Raw genomic sequence first — 21,957 nt, forward strand, 5'->3', positions numbered from 1 at the left:
GTGGTGGGGTGAAGACTTCTAGTTTCTTGCCTCCCATCAGGGATGTGGCCAACTTCTGACTTGCTTTGTTCAATGAGATGTAAAAATGATGTTCTATCGCGCCTAGAGCTGGAGATTTGTAGTTTTCCACCTGCTTGGGATGCTCTTGCTTGGAACCCATCGTCACACTGGGAGGAGCTTGGTCCTGTGGAGAGGCACACGGCAGAGAAGTGCAGTGCTTCTGTTGACAGTCAACATGGCCTGCCAGGGACCAGTACCTTACACAGAGCCCGTTCAACAGCAGAGTTAGTACATGGTTGTTGAATTTAGAACCATTTAATATACCAAGAAGCCCAGAATGGCTTTGCTAACAGGAGGTCTGAAGGTTAGCAACACACTTTCCTCATTTCTTACAAAGTGCTATGATGGTCAGGATGTGACTTTACAATGCTTGCTGAACCTGGTTATTGATGTCCCCAACACCAGCACCAAAGGATTCCTTGCACACCACCCCACCCACCTTTCATTTCCCAAGCAGACTACCTGCTTGTCTCAGGAACATATGGACATATGGGCACCCTGGAACTGGGGGGTTAACCTTTTCCTGGGGAATCATCTCAAGTTATTATTTTTAAAGATTCATTATATATAATACCACACACACACACACACACACACACACACACACACACTGCAGCTGTCTTCAGACACCAGAAGAGGGCATCAGATCCCACTACAGATGGTTGTGAGCCACCATGTGGATGCTGGAAATTGAACTCAGGACCTCTGGAAGAGCAGTCAGTGCTCTTAACCGCTGAACCATCTCTCCAGCCCCTCAAGTTATTTTTACAATCTGGGTTGCAGGGCTGGGTGTATAGCTCACTAGTCAGTTCTTCTCTAACAAGTGAAAGAATTATGGTCCAGTGTGGAGGGATGGCTCATCGGTTAAGAGTGCTTCCTGCTCTTCCAGAGCACACAAGTTTGGTTTCCAGCGTCCACATTGAGTGGGCTCACAACCACCTCCAACTCAGCTCAGAGGATGTGATACCTGTTCTGGCCCTGAAGGTGCCTGTACACACAGACCCACACACAGACACACACACACACAGACCACACACACACCACCCATCACACACACACACACATCACACACACATACACACACACACACCACCCATCACACACACACACACACACCCATCACACACACACACCACCCATCACACACACACACACACACACACACCACCCACACACACACACACACACACACACACACACACACACATCACACACCCCCCACACACACACACATACACACACATACACCACACACACATACACACACATCACACCACATCTCACACACACCACAACACACACACACACCACACACACCACACAAACACACAGACCACACACACCACCCACACACACACACACACACACACACACCCATCACACACACACACACCACCCATCACACACACACACACACACACACCACCATCACACACACACACACACACACCCATCACACACCACACACACACACACACACACCACACACACACACCCACACACACACACACACCCATCACACACACACACACACACACACACATATCCACACACACACTCACACACATACCCACACACATACCCACACACACACACCATCACACACACACATACACACACAACACACACATCACACACACACACACACCACCACACACACACACACCACCCACACACACACACACACACACACACACACACACACACACACACACACACACACACACACACACGCTCCTAAGAGCCTTGGTCCAATTCTAACCTGAGGGGAAGGGGTTCTTAGAGATTGGAAGTCATCTGCCTGCCCTCCCACCCCTCTTTGAGCCTGTCAGTAACGTATGCTTTTGGAAGTTCAGTCTTGGTTTGCATGGCTAAAAATACTCACAGTTTCCTTCTATTCTTTCTTAGGAAGATTGTCTGCGGAGAAATGATACTCAGGCTCTGCGGCTCTTTCCTTCATCTAAGTCCTTGGCCAAACTTAAAACTTGTCTGGACCTCCATCTCCTGATGGACTTGGTGCTGCTGGACTGTGTTACTCACCGAAGAATGGCCAACAGGCACCGAAACCAGGACCTACTACCATGTGGGCTCTCAGGGAACGGATGATGGCCTCTCGTGGGGCTCCCAGGCGCCCTGTGGGAGAGATTTGGGTAAGTGGAGTACACCCATCACAGCAGCTTGGATCAAGAGAGGAGGGCGAAAGGCTTCTAGTTCCTGACTCCAGACTGACATGGGGAAAGAAGTCAAATCTCCCTCCTGTCCTCTTACCCTGGTCTGCATGTCCCTCAGGGGACAAAAGAGTGAGAATGGCAGCTTCTCCCCTGAGGTGCCTGGGAGGTTGTAGCAGCTGGCCACCTCAGGAGCTTCTTGCCTGGCTTGACTGACCTCCATTTCAGGCTGAGCTGTTGCTGAGAGCAGCAGCTTCAGTGCCACCTCTTAGAAGGTCACCTGCCCAGAAAAAACAGGGGCTGAAGCAAAGCTTTTCCCTTCTCCCTCCCACCTCCAGTCTAACAGGGGGCGTTTCCTCAGAGCGGAACTGCTCCACACAGGCCTGGCGGAGGGGCTCCATAAACCGCGTTTATTAAGCAGCTGAAAGGTGAGTAGCTGAGACGCTAAGAAGAACCAGTCAAACACACCGGCCTTGTTTATTTTTTTTTAAGTTTCTGAGCGAATGTATACTTCTGCATGTTTAGGGATTGGCAGCCCTGGAAAATGAAGTTTATTTATTCATCAGATACACATCACATAAGCAGCTGCAAAATGACTTTGCCTCCCATGTGGCTGGGGTTCTCAGCTCTGACCCACTGTGGCTGAGGGGGGCGCCCCGCTTTTCTTAAACACACTACCCTTAGACAGGGCATGAGGAGGGCAGTCTGCTTCTGACATTTGTGGGTTTAAAACCAGGCTTCATTTGCAGTGTGTGTCAGGGATTGGGGCGGGCGAGTAGAGGTGTTCTAGAATCTTCTCTGGCAGCCTGAAATCATTTTATTGATTTGTTCATTTAACAAACTGTGATTGTTCCTTCCGGGGCAGTGTTAGACTCTGGTGATGTGAAGATGGCAAGACTCTGTCTGGGAAACCCTTCCAAAGAGGAACAATGGTCCGAGAGGCCCGGCCTGTCTCTTCTGTTCCCCCAGCAGCGACAGCTGTCCCTCATCTTTCTCCAGCTCTGTTCCCTTGTGTGCCTGGGGAAGTGAGCTTAAGGCCACTTCCGGAAATGAGGAAGGTCAGAACGCTGAAGTGTTTGGAAGTCATTCTTCGCTCTCCACAAAGCTGTGGCTGGGGACCGCTCTGTGTCTGCCTGCGTTCTGATTTATTAAATGTGTCTTGAAAACACGGTGTGAGATCCCCCAGACGGCTGAAGGATTGTCTCAACTCTTCCCCCTCGGCAGCCTGAGGCAGGCCAGTGTTAGGTCAGTAAGTGAACAAGCATGAGGGAATCAGTACCCAGCATCTAGTCTGAATCCTTAACGTTCTGCAGTAAGTCGGGGTGGGTATGGGAGTAAGCCCAATAAGGGGGAAAGGTCTAGGGGGCCTTGGGGTGTAGCACATTAGGTAGAGCGCTTGCCTAGCACGTGTGAAGTCCTGGATTCCATCCCCCAGCGTGGTATAAATCAAGCATAGTGGCTTTGTAACTCTATCATTTGGGAGGTGGGGGCAGGAGGAGCAGGAGTTCCTGGTCATCTTCTGCCTAGTCAGCTTGAGGCTAGCCTCAGCTATGTGAGCCTGTCTCCAAAGGGGGGGAAAAAAAGAAAAGAAAAAGAAAGAAAAGAAAAGAAAAAGGATAGGCTACCTTGCCAAAGGACTTGAATGTTGTTTTTCCTTTTAGATAGAAAAAGTCATTGTAAGACAGATTACTGTGGGACCAGGATGAGCAGACTGGTTATTTCTTGCCTGAAAATCACTCGTCTGAATTGTGCAGGCCCCAAAGCAGACGTGTCCTATGTCTTTGTGGCTCTTTCTCTAGCCAGCTGTGCAGCAGGATGGTGAAGAGGTCAGCTCCAGTACTCAGCCTGCCCTGCCAGAGTGGGTAACGCCCTGCGGTGGGGGAGGGGTGGGCAGTGGTACGGTGGGGGGAAAGGGGTAGAGGATGGGGAGGGGAAGGGGGAGAGGAGAGGTCAACAGCCTCCCAGATTATTGAGATCTGAAGAGTGGCCAAGATATGGACTTGGATGACCCAGAAGAGGTGAAAGGTCACACAGGCAGGAGCCAGTCCTAGTTAAGAGCAGTAGAAAAGTTACTCTCGAGATGGGCAGGGGTCAGATAGGCTGGAAAGCTAAGGAGAGGCAACGCTATGGACATATTCTCACTTGCCATTCTGGGTGGTGCCCACAGTGACCAGAAGGGACCCGCCCTGGGCATGGCCAACTGCTACTGTGTATTAAGCCAGCTAGAGGCAGCCCTGGGCCAAAGACTCCCCTAGCACCGTCCCCTTGGGGCACTTGGGATTGCATTACTGTTTGACTGTGGGAACTCACAGATGTCACCAAGTTAAGTTCCTTAAGACCGGCCCATTCTATAGGACAGATGTCCTTCTGAGAAGAGGCAAGTTAACCAAGAACACGTGGGGGGACACCGGATGAAGTCATGGTAGATGCAGCCACTGAAGGGCCAAGGTACAAGCCAAGGGACTCTGAGAATGCCTGGTGGTCCAGGATGGCTAGGAGATAGAAAAGGAGAGGAATGGAGTCTCCTGTGGGTGTCAGTGGGAGCCCAGTCCCATAGACATCTTCCTTAGGGACTTGGAGACTCCAGGGCCTGTGAGAGGGTTAGCTCATGCACCAGCCACAGTCTCTGAGATTTGTTTTTCTCTCTGTAGCCAGGTGTATTCTTCTCTGTTTGCTTCCCCTCAGAATGCTCCTGTTTCAATACCCTGAGTCTAGTAAAATAACGTTGCTGGTGGGAAAAGTACTTTTAAACTACGAGGTCATTTGCAGGATGGTGGTGGTGCACACCTTTAATCCCAGCATTTGGGAGACAAAAACAGGTGGATCTCTGAGTTCAAGGGCAGCTTGGTCTACAGAGCCAGCTCCAGGACAGCCAGGGCTGCATAGAGAAACCCTGTATCAAAAACCAACATGAAACAAGAGTGCCTGCAAGGCTATTTGGACGGGGCCATCTCTCCAAGCAGGCAAACTCTTCAAAAGGGACAACTTCTCCCAGTTGGAGCAGAGATGCATGTCAGGAGACGAGACGAGACTCTGCATGGCACTGAGAAGCGCTTCTATGTTGTGTTGACTTTGAGATTGGAGAGAGGAGCTGAGACAGGCTTCCTGCTGAATGCACGAGTGTCCCGAGATGCAGTGTGCCGGAGCAGAACCCAGCTGATACCCTGTGGGAACGTAGAGCCGGATGCTTGCCCGGAGCATCTGTGAGCCCACCCAGACTTCTTCTGGTCCTTGAGCCAGCGAGAGCACCTTTATGCGGTTTTTAGTCTGTGAGCTCATGGCAACTGGTTATAGCAGAACAGGGAGCTGTATGCCATTTATAGAGCAGATGCGGCAACCAACAGAGGTGGCACAGGGAGGCTAGGCAACCTAGCTGCCATGGAACCCTAGTCAAACTGAAAGACCCAGACAGAGTTAGCTGATGGGAGCTGAGGAATGTGTGGCAGAGAGGTAAGAAGGATGAGGTAGCGGGATATGGACTGGTGAGGTCACCAGAGACCGCTCACAACCGTGAAGAGATTCTAACAGAAAGCATTCTCGGAGGACCAGAGCCGGTAGCAGGATGAGATCTGAGGAGTAAAGGACCCGAAGGCAGGACACCCTGGGAGCAGGAATTCTTCTGTCTTCTTTAAGGACAAAAGCTGTGATTGTACCTGAGTTCCCTATAGTGTTGTCAAGATGGGGTGTCACAGCCCCGTCATCAGGCCGAGAGGAGTGCTGTAAGAGGCTAGTACCCATCCCTCCTAAGTCCCCAGGTAACCTAGCAGAAAACCTGGGGACCAATGGTATATCACACTTGGGGCATATGGTCCCTGCATGCTGAGGGATGGACAGTGTCCAGGCTTCCTCCGGAGAGTCAATACTCTGTTGTGACTCCTGGAGAACCTGGTGCTCTAAGGTTGGGATTTCCTAATGACCATCATGGCGGCAAAAACTGATGGACATTCTGCCTACACAATTGACAGCATTTCCAATGGTTCCAGTTCAACTTCAGGGTGGTAGCTCATTCAATAGGAAGCTCAGGTAAAAAGACACGATTGTAACCACTGGCCGAGGTGTGAACAGCTCTTTCAACTTATACATCAGTCGCTAGGAAGAAAGCCCAGGTTGCCACAGAGGCCCAGGAAACCAAACTCAAGCAAGACACTACAATCTTCTTCAGGCCTACCCTCCTAGCCTCTCAAGGCTCTTCTTGTGTAAATCCAGAGAGGAGGGCTTTTAGTTGCCTGTTTTCCTTGGATTTGCCCAGCCATGCTACCCACATGTCCTGGTTGGTTTTACTTGATCCAGTCTAGAGTCACATGGAAGGATGGACCCTCAGTTGGGGAATTGTCTATGTCAGATCAGCCTGTGGACGTGTCTTGATGACCAGTTGATGCAGGAGGGCCCAGCCCGCTGGGGGTGGTACCATTCTTAGAAAGGTAACTGAAGGTGATCCTTGGAATGAGTCAGTAAGCAGCACCTCCATGGTCCCTGCTTTAGTTCCTGTCTCCAGGGTCCTTGTCCGAGTGCCAGCCTTGATGTCCCTCCCCGATAAGCACATATCTCAACATATAAGGAGAAATAAACCATTCCCTTCCCCAATAAACCATTCCCTTCCCCACATTCCTTTTGGTCGGTGTTTTACCACAGTAACAGAAAGGCAATGTGGACGCCATGAGACTGACTCCTATCCTGCACGGGAAGGGCATGGATGGGGAGGCCACATTTAATGCCGGATACTCAGTTAAATCTGAATTTCAAATAAATTACGAATAATGCTTTGAAATATCTACAGCTATATCATGACATTAGCTCATATGATGCTGGGGTCATACAGTAAAAATTTAAAAAATTATTTGCTGTTTACCCCAAATTCAGATATAACAAGGCGTCCTGTATTTTTTTGTTTTAATCAGATTTGGCAACCAGGGCATTCAGAGTTCAGAAGTGGCGTCTCATTTGAGGGGCACGAGGATAGCAATGGTGTCTAGTCCCCTTTTCACCACACTGGGGATTTTTACAAAGAAAATGGAAGGGTGCTTTATGGGAAGGAACGCATGGGAATATAAGAGATAAACAACTTCTTCCGCTGAAAGAGGGGCTAAGGAGAGAGTGGCTTCTGGGCCACGTGGAGGCTCCATTAGAAGAATGAGAGGAAGCGCTCTGCCCTAGACGGTGTAAACCACGGTGGAAGGATGGTCAGTTTCAAAGCCATTCTGACAGAGTCATAGTTCATCAAAAGGGATGCAGCCCCCCCCCCCCCGGGCCACATCATTTGCCTGATGTCACTCAGTAGAGAGAAGCAGCGGGAAGTGAGGCCAGGGTTAGAACAGGGCTCCACTGAGGCTGGGGCCTAGAGGCTCTGGTGTGGAAATGACACAAACAGCATGAATCACTGGTGCAGTGTCCTTTTCTGTCTGCGAGGGCCTTGCTCCATGGTCACCTACAGATACTCAGATCAGTGCCTGCTCAAAACTTTTACATGTCATGGTACCGTGTTTGCACACAAACCACACGTCTTTCAGGAAACTGTAAGCAGCCTCTAAACTCCGTGTGATACCCGAGACATTGTAAATGTAACGTAAAGAGTTATTTATTCTACTGCATGGTTTGGGGGAAACGACAGATACAGAATATGTACACATCAAGTGCCAATATAACCCCTGCCCCCCAAATCTCACTCTTAGTCTGTGGTCACCGAGCTGGGTGATGGTGGAGCACATTTTTTTTTTTAAAGAGCCAACTCTGCTTGAGTGATTGAATCTATTGTTCCTCAGCTTCCACTCATTCATTTCTGACAGGGTCTACATTATATCGTGGTATTTACCATGTTGGGGTCTGGTTTGCTTTTCTCTTTCTAAGAACTTACGATCTATCAGGTAATTTATTTGGAACCCTTCTGATTAAACGAAAGATTTATTTATGTATTTTATGAATATGAATATTCTATCTGCTTGCACGCAAGAAGAGGGCATCAGATCCTAGTACAGATGGTTTTAAATGTGGTTGCTGGGAATTGAACTTAGGACCTCTGGAAGGGCAGCCATTTACTCTTAACCTCTGTGCCATCTCACCAGCCTGGTGGTACACTTCTTTGACCACTCAGGAGTCAGAGACAGGCAGGTCTCTTGAGTTCGAGGTCAGCCTGGTCTACAGAATGAGTTCCAGGACAGCCAGGGCTATGCAGGAAGTCTGCAGACAGAGGACCTTCCTGGTGATCCACAGAGCTGATTGTACCTCATTGTATATACGGGTCTGTAAGAAGGATCAGACACCCAGTCCATTACAGCTGGATTACAGCTGAAGGGTCGTAGCCACTAGAGTCAGCCAAAGATGCAGCCCACAGAGCCTCTGTCAGCATCTCTAAAGCCACTCCCTTCCCCATGGCAACAACATTCTTGGCTAAGCTCACAACACCAAAGCTTGGCTTGTAACCAGGGTCACCTAGTGCTACCTCTCAGGGTTCTTGTGCTTGAAGGCAAATAAGCCCTAAAAGACCATGATGACAGCCACTAGACTAAAGTAAACACTGGGTCCATGTCTCCCAGGAAGCCCCTACCCATGCTAAGAGCAATGAGTCACGGTCCTGCAAATGGGGACCTATCAAAACTCAAGATGACTTGGTGGACAAGGAAGGTAATGGTTTCCATTTCTGGGCAATGACTAGTGGAGAGGAGGCAGAACTGGCCAGGATGGCCAATCACAGATGCTAATTTGATAAGGTTTAGAGCTACCATGGAAACAAGTGTCCGTAAGGGATCAGATTAGATTAATTGAGGAAGGTAGGCACACCCTGATTATGAGTGTCACCGTTTTATGTGGTGAGGCTCCTGGACTGAATAAAAAGGAGAAATCTTTTTTCCTCACTGGAACAAAGTGATCAGCTGCCTCAAGACCACCATGACGTTCCAGACATGATTGAGCCAAAAGAAATCCCTCCTCCTTCAAGTCACTTTGCTCAGCAAGGAGACAGGCAACACAGTTTGTATCCGCACCAGGAAGGATGGTTATATGGTGATAACAAGAGGAAATAGCCCAGAGTGGGGAACTCACTGGCCTTGGTAGAAGGGAGCTGGGATCCTCAGGCCTGGAGGCCTACCAGGCAGGTGGACTCCAACAAGATGTGGTAAAGGCAGAAAGGAGACCCTAGCTTAACGCAAAGCTGCTGCGGTTGTTTGGCACCCTTTTCATCCAAGTGGAGAGAAGGGGCCACTATCTGGAAATATGGAACAGCCTTCGGGGGTGGGGGGGGGTGTTGTTAAGCCATCCTGTGGACAGAGAAGAGGCCTGAAGTAGTAACATTCCAGGCTGCCGATGCTCGCTCGCCACGCCCTCCCAAGACACCAAGGGATAAGACCATCCATCTCAGCTAGGATTGGGCAACCCGCTGGATTCTTCCTACAGACACGCCTCCCCACCAATCACTGCATCCGCTACACACCAGGAACCACTGGAAGCCGGGAACAGTGTTCGAATGAACACGCTCCTGCTGCCCTGGAAGCCTCTTCTCTTGCACCCTACTAGGCCACTAAGAGCCTCTGCCCTGCCTTCCCTTCTTCTGCCCGCAGGGACGCCCACAGCCACACGGGGGCGCTAGCGTCCGCCGAGCATCTACCTCCTATGCCGAGGCAGAGGAACAAAGCACCCAGGGCCTTCACCTAGAGCCGCCTGCTTCCTGGGTCCCCGAGTGTCAGCTTAGATTAGGAGTTAACTTTTGCTCAGCACTGTTCTTAGAAATCTGTTAAAGAAATCTCCGTACTCCTTGATGGCCTTTATCCCCAGCCTGGGGACAAAATACAGGAGCTCCGGGACCCTAAAAGGGTTACTGGGTTTGTGGTTTAATGCATATCCTGACCTGTATTCCCTGCCTCCTTCTTTGAGTTTAGCAGGATCCTGGCAACCTTCCTCTTGGTTTTTCTCCCTTTTGGTTTATTAAGGCAACTTCTTCACACATTTGGACAAAATAGATACACACCCTCGAGAAATAGAATAACGAGAAACGCAGAAATCGGCAGAAAAGGAGGCCCGCACCGTGGAAACTGGGTCACTGCAAACAAGGGGAATGACACGGCTAAGTCAGCCTTGCCTTAAAATGGCTTTTTCTCCCTAATTTCCAGGTAGACCTCACTGTGTGTAAAACCTCATTGAAATATGTTCCCCGGGCACCTTATAAAGACATCCAAAGAGGCTATGTTTCAATCACCGTCAATCAGCGAGAATCTATCTGTAGGCCTGTCAGTTATAAGCACAGCTCACCAAACTGCTCTAGCTTGGCAGGCAGGGCCAGCCTGTGAACCCGGAGAGACAGAGGCTATGCCTTTCCATGTGTATAATTTAGCACTGCCCACTCAGCCCCTGCTTGCTCCAGGACTATGGCCATCTTGAATCAGCAAGCACTTCTCACTGGATCCTCACAGCTGTGAATTTCTGAGAATTCAAGGGAACAATGAGGTCTTAGAGTGGGGGGACTGGAGGCCCATCGAAAGTCCCTCGGAGAGCAAGGGCTGACACAAGGGGGTGTCAGGACGGGCAGGCGAATCTGTACCCATTTCTCCTAAGTTAGCAGTTTTCAACCCGTGGGCCTTGACCTCTTTGGGGTTTGACCCCTTGGAGTCAAACAACCCTTTCATAAGGGTCACTTAAGACCATTGGAAAACACACGTATTTCATGGTCAGGGGAGGGAGGTCATCACAACATGAGGAACTGTACTAAATGGTGCCACCATCAGGAAGATTGGGGACCACTGGCAGTGTAAGGTGCTTCCATACAGGCCATGGGAGTAGTCCAGATGGGGATGGGTAGGAAGAAACCTGAGGTCCTCCTGGAGGAGGAGGTGGTAAGCAAGGGCCTGGCTCACAGTATCGTGAGAGCAAAAGCCTCTCACATCTGTGTTTTGTTCACCGTGGTAGCACGAGCTATACATGGCTTTGGAGCTCTCAGGATGTGGCTACTGCTACTAAATTGCAGCACAGGGCTCCGGGTGGGGACGGGCGTTGCAGGTGAGAACTAAAGGTAGAACTGCATGTGATAATTTGTTTAGCGCTGTGTACAACCACACGGATAACTTCCCTGCTGTTTGCTGAAGGGGTGTGGGGTGGACTGCTGTGGAGGAGGTTGTCCCAGTGTGATGATGAGGATGGTGATGGTGATGGTGGTGGTGGTGGTGATGATGATGATGATGGTGATGATGAGGATGAAGATGAGGATGATAATGGTGGTGATGATGATGATGATGATGATGAGGGTGATGATGGTGGTGATGATGATGGTGATATGAAGATGATACTGGTGGTGATGATGATGGTGATGGTGATGATGGTGATGGTGATGAGGATGGTGATGAGGATGAGGGTGTTGGTGGTGGTGATGATGAAGGGCCTGGAGGCTCGTAGTCAAAAAATGACCAGCCATACATTGCTCTTAAATATCGATGTGCAGGGATTGGAGGCGTTTTTCTGGGAGAGGTTCATTATGAGTAGAAGGGTCAAGAGCAGTGCTCGCCGACCGCTGTCTGTTTTCCCACACAGATGCCAAGCTCCTGTAATACAGCAAGTCCTTCAGTGACAGGTAAACGACAACCTCTCAGCTTCTGGACTTCAAGGTGTTGGCCAGGATGTTCAGAGGCCTGCGGGAGATCACCAGAAGCTTATCTCTTAGGCTAGAGGAGTGTGTGTGTGTGTGTGTGTGTGTGTGTGTGTGTGTGTGTGTCCGTCCTTAATTATGCAGATAGTGATGAGCACAGTGCCTTCCGTGCAGGTGGATACAAGCCAAGTGTGCTAAGGGATGAGGATGGAGGGTGAAAGCCACATCTGGGTGCCTGGACCTAGCACGGATTCTCCTGTCCCATGGTCAACCGCCAAGAGACTTAGGGCATCCTAGCTGTGCATGTGGCTGCCTTAACTAAGCAGCTAGGCAACCGGCTCCCTTCTCAGATTCAGGTGAGCAGATGGCAGGAGCTCACCTTTGTCCACCGGGCACAGGGCAGAAGGGGGCGGTGTTGAGATGAGAGCTCGTACCATCTACCTATGGAGTTTCCGCTTCATTTCTAAATTATGAAATTATTCAAATGTCCAGCCAAGGAGGGAGAGAGAATGTGCAACCCTTTTGTGTGGACTCTGGAAAGACAAGGTAGATGCATCTGATTGGCCAGATCTCTGTGCTTATGCTGTTTTTCTCTTGCAGGGTGGTCCTCGGGGCCAACTATATCCTTATGTGTGCCTTCTACTCAGCCCCACACAGTCCTTCCAATGTCCCCCAGGAACTACTGATAGCAAGAGCAGGTACCGACCACCACTCAGGTGCCTCACTGCCATCCATGCACCCACGCTCTGTGCAACCAATGCCACGCTAAGGCCGACCTCCGGGTGTTTCTCATTGGGCTGTTCTGTTGGAATGGGAGGGCGTGTCGGCAGTGATGGCTCCAGAATATGTTAATGTAGGCTCTTACTAATTATTAGTAATAGCACAGTAATGATAGGGTAGCCACCAGCTCAATCCTGGATAGTCCTGAGAGGTGGGAGTAGTCACCTATGGGGTGGTTGGAGATGATCACAGCACACACATGGCTTCTCCCCTGTGCTAAAGGTTCTGGAACCCCCTGGGAGTACCGTAGTGTCTGCCCCATCCTCATCCGTTCTGGCCTTTTGGAATCCATGTGACAGCTGTGGAATAAGAAGCTCCTTTGCTACTGAGGAAACAGATGACTCAGGACACTGAAGTAACTGGCTCCAGTTCACCCACGCTAGAACCTAACCGTGAAGGGAGGGGCCTCACCTTCAAAGAGTAAATCCCGTTGGCATCAAAGTGAGATAGTCCTACTAGGAGGACGTGGTTCTTCTTAAGCCAGAGTCTCATGGAGCCCAGGTTAGCCCCCAGCTCTCTTCCTGAGGCTGCCTTTGAACTTCTGAGTCTCTCTCTGTCCCTACCTCCTGAGTGCTGGAATTATACATATGCGTCACCATATCTGGCTTCCAAAGGACCGTATATCCCCCAGGGAAGTAAGTCCATGTAGTTTAGAATACTGGATGACATTCAATGTGAACATGGGGACACACACACACACACACACACACACACACACAAGCATACCTTTTCACACACACACACAGTATACTTTTTCACACACACACAGTATACCTTTTCACACACACACACATACACACAGTATACCTTTTCACACACACACAGTATACTTTTTCACACACACACAGTATACCTTTTCACACACACACATACACACAGTATACTTTTTCTCACACACACAGAGTATACCTTTTACATACACACACACATACACACAGTATACTTTCTCTCTCACACACACAGAGTATACCTTTTCACACACACATACACACAGTATACTTTCTCTCTCTCACACACAGAGTATACCTTTTCACACACACACACACAGTATACTTTTTCTCACACACAGTATACCTTTTCACACACACACACACGCACACACACACACACAGAGAGACACACACACACACACACTTTTTCTCACACACAGTATACCTTTTCACACACACACGCACACACACACACACACACACACAGTATACTTTTTCTCAGACACAGACAGTATACCAGACACACACACACGCACACACACACACACACACACACACACACATACACACAGTATACTTTTTCTCACACACAGTATACCTTTTCACACACACACACACACAGACACACACACACATACACACAGTATACTTTTTCTCAGACACAGACAGTATACCTTTCACACACACACACACACATACACACAGTATACTTTTTCTCACACACAGTATACCTTTTCACACACACACACAGTATACTTTTTCTCAGACACAGACAGTATACCTTTTCACACACACACACACACACACACACACACACACACACACACACACACACACACACTTGCCCTAGTGAGATGCCACAACTGATTGGGCTCTTTTCTCATCCCGGAGTAGGTGGCCTGGACCATGAGCTTGAATTCCAGCCATGCTTTGGACCTTATAGAGATGTCACATAAAGACTGAAGCCCATCATTTTGCCTGTGGGCAAGCCCACACGGGAAGACCCACACAGCCTTTGTTCACCCAGCTTGTCCATAGGGTGAAGGAGACACAACCCATTAAAACACGAATGGTTAAAATTAAGCATCTGAATCTCAACAGAGAGGGGCCCCTTTCCTTTTCCCCTCTCCCAGGGATGGGCTGACCTCACAGTTTGCTCCTGATGAGTGTAGGATCTTTGATTTCTCCTGCCCTCAGTTTCCTTTCATTCCACTGACGTATCATTACTAGAGTAGCGGGGGAGGGGGTGTCGGCAGGCCTTCTGGGGAGAAAAAAGAAAAGGGTGACTACTCAAGACATTTTATAAAATGAGAAAATTGGGAAGAAAGGAGGCCCCGTAGGGGGTGGAGGGTGGAGAATGTGGCCTTGTCTGGGGTTTCTTTCAGCCTAAACCTGCCGCCTTCAGTTCAAACTGTCACCTTCAGTTCTTGCAGGCTTTTCTGCCCTCACCCCCAAAACCTCAACAGATTGGGCCCTATTTACCTATTCACACTCGGCCATGGAAACTCATTAATAGGCTTATTAGCAACAGCATTCACGGGAGGCCATTGACAAAAGGGGTTCCAGCCACTTGAAGAAGGGAGAGGGGGTAAAAATCCTGCAAAGAGATTATTTTCTCATTCAGAAGCCTGGCTGGTAGGAAAGCTTCCCTGAACCACTGAGGTCACTTGAAGTCTAAATGATGCAAAACTATTTTTTTTTAACCAAAAATTCTAGGCATGCTTTAATTTTTTTTAACTTAAACATTTTCCTATTGAGAAATTTGTAGGTTTTCCTAACTTGAAAAATAAAAGGCACTCTTTGGCAATCAGGGACTTTGGATGGATGGCTACCTTTTTATCTCCATAAAGAACAAATTCTGCACACTGCCTCTGACGTTGAAGAAGGTGTTTTTGTTTTCGGCGGAAGGGCTTCCCTCCCATTCAGTATCTATAAAGCTGTGAATGAATGGGGGACAGGGACAGTGGCTTCCTGGGCCATTAATTTATGTGAGAATGTGTTAACCTCATTTTCAATGGCTGGTGGACCCACTGCAGTAGGGAAAGGGCTCTCTGTCCTGAGACACGGAGTTTCCCATCATTGGGGATCATAAAGATAGAAGCACCATCTTGCAGCAGGACCATAGCCTTCCCTTTGTGACTTCAGGTCAGAGAATGAGCATAGGTTGGTACCCCCCAGTGAATGGTTCAGTGGTACCTGGCTGCGGTGTTCCCATCCAGGCCATAGAACTTACCCAAAACACACCCCTCTCCATTAAACATATAAGCAGACCACTTCGTTTGGAAATCAGGCTGCTATTTTTGTTGAGTTCTCAAACTATAATTTCATAACTATTTGCCCGAGGCATTGGAAATGGATTTGCTACTCCTCCATTTTAAGTGATTTGCATAAAAGTTTCCGAGGCTATGCCGTGAGTAAAGACCATCTTCTGATCGTGTGGGGGATGCCTGAGGAATTCATGTGTGTAAACCGCATGAAGTCGAGGGTTAGGGATTCTCGTACCTCTCCTCTTCCAAACCTGCTTCCCAGGTGAGCTTTCCTGAGGCTTTGTTTGTCTTCAGGCACCAGAGGGAGTCTAGGCTTTTCTGAACTTAGTGACCTTTTTGAGTCAGGGTCTCAGGGAGCCCGGGCCTGATACGAACTCAGCATGTGCCTGAGACTGGTTTCAAACTCCCCAGCTTTTCTTTATCGTGTGAGGTCTGGGAATACAGCATGTACTATTATGATTGGCTCACTAATCAAGATTTTATTTATTTATTTATTTAGACACAATGTAGCTGGCTTCTAACTTACCATGTAGACCAAGTCGCCCCCGGCACTCAAGGCAATTCTCCTGCCTCACACACTTCTGAGTGCTAGGGTTACAATTTATGTGGCCTTGAACTTAAGCACCATTGGTCAAGGGTTGAAGGAAGGAAAGGGAACGCATATTGAGAGATAAATGATCCCAAGATAGTCTAGTGGAAGAGACAAATGGGAGATGCCAATCACTTACAACCGGGCCTGACAGTTTAGTTAAAGACTCCTGCTTTGCAATGTAAGAGTCAGAGAGAGGAATCCAATTTGCTCAAGATTAGACGACTTTTTCTTTTCTGATAGAGTGAATGTATTTTCTGTTTCTGTTTCTTTGTTTCTTTCTTGTGGGTGTGGAGACCAGACAGAGGGCCTTGTACTTCAAGGCAAGCCATCTACCATTGCACTACATCTCCAATGCCTCTCTAGACTCTTGGATTTCTTCCCATTCATTCATTCATTCATTCATTCATTCATTCATTCATTCATTCGTTCATTCATTCTCATTTTATTTGGTGAGTTATGGACGTTTGCCTGCATGTCCATCTGCACACTGTGCATGCAGTATCCCTGGAAGCCAGTAGAGGGCGTCGGGGCCCCTGGAACTGGAGTAAAAGGTGGTTGTGAGCCAGCATGTGGATGCTGGGAATTGAGCCGGTCTCTGGTAGTACTCTTAACCACTGAGCCATTTCTCCAGCCTCACTTTCTTTTAAATATTTATTTTTATTTTTAAACTATGTGCCTGTATCTTTGTGTTCGCCAGTGCAGCTTCCTAAGGAGACCAGAGGCTTTGGATGCCTCTGCAGCCGGGGTTACAGGCCATTGTGAGTGCCTGATAGTATGCCAGCCATTGGTTTCTGGCCCTCTGGAAGGCAGGAAGCACTCTAAACTTCTGAATCATCTCTCCAGCCCTCCTTTGGATTTCTTTATGTTAATCTACATTGATACTATTAAACAAGATGTTTTCTGTTTTTGGCTTTTTCGAAGACAGCCACATTTAAGGGCTCAACCAGCAGCCAGTTGTGTTAACCTCTCCGATCTTCAGTTTTCTTGTCAGAATCTGGCTATGTTACTCTGTAGGCAGATGTGCGGACTAAGTACAATTACCTATTCACTTGGTCCTTTCCCAAACACACGCCCCCTTCTATTGTTCAGAAGAACAAGATAACGCAACACCTTCCACGAACATTAGCTGCTTCTACCCTCGAAGCTTCAGTGACGCGAAATGTCTGGCCCTAGTACGCTGCAGACCTATTCTAAGGTGTCTGAAGTTGCACAGCATTCTGTCATTTGTTTCCTAACTTGACATAAAACAACTTAACTTATTCTCTCTGCACCGAAGCTGGCTGGCTACGAGGGGACAGAGGCGTACAGGGCGGTTCACTAGCCGGGTTCCGAGAGGTCATCTGTACACCCCTGCGGGCAGCGCGGCGGGGCCCCTCGCCTGCCTGGCGGGTGTCTCTTTGCTGCTGCTAGGCGTCGGGAGCCGCGCGGGGCTGGGGACTGCCCCAGCGCGCGGCGCTGATTGGCAGAGCGGGCGCCGCCGTCCAGGAAACGGCTCGGGTTTCAGCGGGGGGCGTGACCCGCCCGAGGAGGCTGCGGCGGCGGCGCGGGCGGCGCGGGGAGAGCGCCGGGAGAGGCGAGCGGCGGCGGCGGGCGCGGAGCGGGCGCACGGACGATCGAGCGCGCGGCTGCCAGAGCTCCGGTGCTGAGGCTGTCTGTGTGTCCCTGGCCCGGCGTGGCGACTGCTCTCCGGGCTGGCGGGGGCCGGGCGTGAGCCCCCGGGCCTCAGCGTTCCTGAGCGCTGCGAGTGTTCACCACTCGCCAGCAAAGTTTGGAGTAGGGAACGCCAAGCCCCAGTTCTTTCTTCTGCTGCTGCCCAGATCCGAAGGCAGCTCCGGCGTCATGTCCGCGCTGTTCTGCGATCCCCAGCGCGCGTGAAGCCTCCGAACCTTGGCGCCCGCTTCGACCCAAGGGATCATTCTCTTTTTGGAGTTTTCCTCCGAGCTCATCGCCTGCTCCATCCCGACCCACTCAGGGCTCCGGCGCAACACCGAGCGCAGAGGAGCGCTGCCATTCAAGGTAATCGTCGTACCGAACCCCTTCCGGAGCTTCGCCAGCCGGGAAAGTGGGTTCAGTGGGAGGATGCGAGGCGCAGGATCCCCGGGAGGAGGACGCGGGTAAAACTGTCAGTCTCTGGCTGTATTGGTGATGGAGGAGTGGATGAATGGGGATGGCTGGCTTTTGGGGGGAGGTTCTTTCAGCACCTCCATCCAAATGCTGACATCTGCCTCTGCCGCCGGCACCCCTTTCCTGTCAGACTCCGGCGGGCACAGTCCTGCCTACTGGGCGCGTTCCTTTGAGCTCAGAGCCGGCGCGCCGTGGGGCCGCCTGCCAGTGGCACAGCCCATAGGCGGAGGTTCGGGAAGGGCATCTTTGGGGTGCCTGGTTCTTGGATTCTGGAAGCTCCAGCCTGGTACTACACAGACCCTTGGGAGAGGTTCTTTCTTGGGAAGAAACTGCTGGAGTGTGTCAGGCAACATCCCCAAAGGGATGGAGATGCCCGGGTGACACCTTTGGGGAGGCAATGGCTTTGGTTCGGGATTCCGGTGCTGGCGGTCCCTCTCTGGTCACAGCGGTTGGCGCAGGAGGGATCGCCGCGCGCCTGGGGCTAGGGGGCGAACTGGACCGACTTTTCCTAGTTCTTCTAGCAGCTCCTACCGCAGCCGCGCCGAGATGTTGAAAGCACAGGCGAGTTCTAACTTGCGCGCTCATTCTTTCAGCGCGGGGGAATCGGCAGAGGGCCCTGCGTGGCGCTGTCTTCCACCGTCGCGGCCAGGGGGCAGGCGCGGGAGGCTAGCTTCAGCTCCGCGCCCCTGCAAACTTCCCAAGACCTTCCTTCCTCAATTCCCCCCCACATCTCCCCCCACCTCTCCCCCAGTTCAATAAAACCTACCCTTAGAAGCAGACTTGCTTTCAAACTCTGGGCACCCATTATGTGTTTGGTGTGAAACGCTATCAACATTTAAAACTCTATTGTCCTTAGCGTCCCAAATCCCTGTAAATCTTCCACCAGCCTGGACTCATTTTCATCTGAAAAGCCTGTTTAGTTTGAATAGAAAAGCAATCAGGCGCCCCTCTCCCTCTCGTTGGAATGTCAATTAAAATGCAGATTTCTCAGAGCTCTTTAGCGCCCCAAGAAGAGGGACAAAACAGGATATTCCAGGCTGACAAATGAAAGAAACGCTACAATGAAATAGGGTGGCGATGTGCACCCCAAGCTGCTCGGAGTACGGCAGTTTATATTTTTGGGATTTCATTGTGTTTAGGACCCCCCTCCTCGCCTCCTCGAGCCCGTGACAGCTCCCTTCCTTAATTCATCCCGGGTAGAGAAGTAAAGGAGCCTTGAGTCAGGTTAGGGGGCCTACATATAGTATTAACCTTGAAGTGTTGACTTCTCCCATGAGAAATCCACTTGGGAACAAAATGTCAATTGCACAGCCCACTGAGGTATCCTGGAACTACCCTTTAAGGTAGCAACACACCCCTCATTGCCACCACCCCCCCAACTCCCTCCAGGCTGGCCTTAAATTAGCCTTGCGAGATGGGGAAGAGTGTGTGTAAACGTGTACAACACTGCGCAAGCTCGCCAGCCCTTTCTGCTGGTCACTTTGCCTGTCTTTAGAGGCATACGTGTGTGGAGATGACCCCAAGGGGCGGGTGGCCGTGAAGAACCATCCGTAAGAGCGAGGGTGAGGACTCCTCCCTCTAGGCTGAGAAGAGAGTCCCCTTTCAGGGGGAAAAATAAACACGCTGGGGCTTTCTCTGGGGCTCAGCCTCCAGGAAGGATTATGGTATTGAAGGCAGGAAGCTGGGATTGTGGCCGCCAGCAGCATGCTGGGCCTGTGTTCCCAACACGGAGCCTTGGGACCTAATTATCCTGCCTAGGAGGTCGCTCAGCACTTTTGTCCACTCCGGTGAGGAGCTGCGCAGACCTGCTGCCTTCACTTCTCGCCTTACAGAGGTTTGAGGAGGGGGCTGCCGTGCGGCTGGGCCTTCGAAGAACCCACGTTCAAATTGAGTCAGCCTGGGGCACGGGCCATCTTCCACATTCCGCTGGAACTGAGGCACTCCTGGGTAGTGACTGGTAGGGAAGGTGGCCTGAGCACCCTGCTGCAGGACCTACTAGAGTCTGAGATTGTAAAGTTGCTAGAGAGGCGGAGAATTTACCTGCATTCTGAAAGCTCTTAGTAGAGAAGAGTTGTGTAGTCTCCTTTGACAGGTATGTAGAAATAGACAATGAATTATCTTTTTGGGACTCTTGGCTTTAAGAAGAAAGAAGACTTGGGGAACAAAAATCCTTCAAGGTGTCTAAAAACCCTGGGCACATAAATGCATGATCAAACACATGTGCACGTGCGGGCATGCACACACACACACACAGACAGACAGACACACACACACACTCACTTTCCTGGATTTTGTTGTTAGCTATACCATTTTACCTGTGCTTAAAAGACAGAAACAAACAGCAGCTTCTTATTTCCCTCTTGGAGATGGTGCATCCTCTCTGCCTTTTAATCTCAGAGAAGGGTGAAAGAAACAGATCCTAGGACAGGGAGGGCTTCAGGGAGGTTCTGGCAGTGTCGATCGAAATCCTGTGTCCTAATTGAAAGCATCAAAAGTGTGGGATTAGATATCTCTCTCTCTCTCTCTCTCTCTCTCTCTCTCTCTCTCTCTCTCTCACTCACTCATTAAAACGCTCACCCATTCCCAGTCTCATAAAATGTGTGCACCACAGGATCCAAAGCCCATGGTTTTGTCCGATCCTTTCCTGTTTGAGCGGATTCTCTAAGAGCTTGTGCATTCTGACTCAAGACTGAGTCACTGAAGACACTGAACAAACGTAAAGTTATTTGTACTGTGGTAATCTTTCTTGGGAAGTTCTCTGCTTTGGATCTAATGAGTCGAGTGCCCCCTGTAACTGATACTTGGGAAGTTTAGCCAATAGGTTACATATTGAAAGTTCGCAGGCCAATCACACACCACAAACTGCTTGTACGTATCATCACCGTTCCTAATAGAATCTTGAATTATTCCTCAAGGTTTGTGTCTGCTCTGTCTCTTTACCCCTTTGACGTACGCTGAAGGTATTTAGTTAGTATGCCTGCCTGTACACTGCCGCGTAGTCAGTGGAAGGGAATTCAGGCTTTGAATCCCCCGGTTGGATTAAACTCACTCTTTGTAAGTGGCGGCTTGGCGAAAGATTGAAATACACGCCCGCGTTTGAAAATGAATTCTGACAAGTGTAAACTGGTGGGAATTTTTTTGTAGCCTTCCTGAGATTCTTTGATTCTGTCGGTCTCCTTTTCTTTCTGAGAACCATTCTGGAGCGGGGGACATGCAGCTCGGCTCAGCTGAAATGCGGCTCTCAGAGCAAACCCTTCCTCCAGTCAGCTTCTTAAAGGCCAGCTGGAATAAGAGAAGTTAATGAGGCTGGTCGTGCCAAGCCCAGCGTTTTTAACTCGGGGTTTTTTTTGCAGTTGCCCTTGAGAGGAAGGAAGGTCAAGTTGCTTCAGCAACCTGGTGGCTTGATAGTGGATGGAAGGGCGCACTGCGTGGCTGGGTGGCTGGGTCCTATAGCGATGGTTTATCTTTGTGTGTCTTAAAAAGTAAGCTTTTTGAAAAGATTGGCTTACTCCAGTTTGTGGACGCCTCTGGAAACACCTGGGACGCTGAGGTGAGGATGGAAGGCTTTTCCGATAATGAGAAAAAATGTGTTTGCGAATGTATTGAGAGACTGAGAAACGGTTTTTATCCCATCTGGGTTTAAGCCGGTTGGCACGGGGGAGAGACTGAATCTGGCTGATTCTCTTTCAGG

The 21,957-nt window shown here is 49.9% G+C and overlaps 1 protein-coding gene across 1 annotated transcript; it reads left to right on the forward strand.

Moving 5' to 3' along the window:
• The first annotated feature begins 5,234 nt into the window (after positions 1-5,234).
• On the forward strand, positions 5,235-21,936 carry LOC116893119. Its single transcript, XM_032895057.1, has 5 exons — positions 5,235-5,431; positions 12,394-12,491; positions 17,553-17,732; positions 17,790-18,158; positions 21,620-21,936. The coding sequence occupies exons 1-5, from the start codon at positions 5,235-5,237 to the stop codon at positions 21,907-21,909; spliced, it is 1,134 nt and encodes a 377-aa protein (XP_032750948.1). The 3' UTR covers positions 21,910-21,936.
• The last annotated feature ends 21 nt before the right edge of the window (positions 21,937-21,957 follow it).

This window comes from Rattus rattus, chromosome 2, assembly GCF_011064425.1.
Source record: "Rattus rattus isolate New Zealand chromosome 2, Rrattus_CSIRO_v1, whole genome shotgun sequence".
Classification (NCBI taxonomy): Eukaryota; Metazoa; Chordata; class Mammalia; order Rodentia; family Muridae; genus Rattus; species Rattus rattus.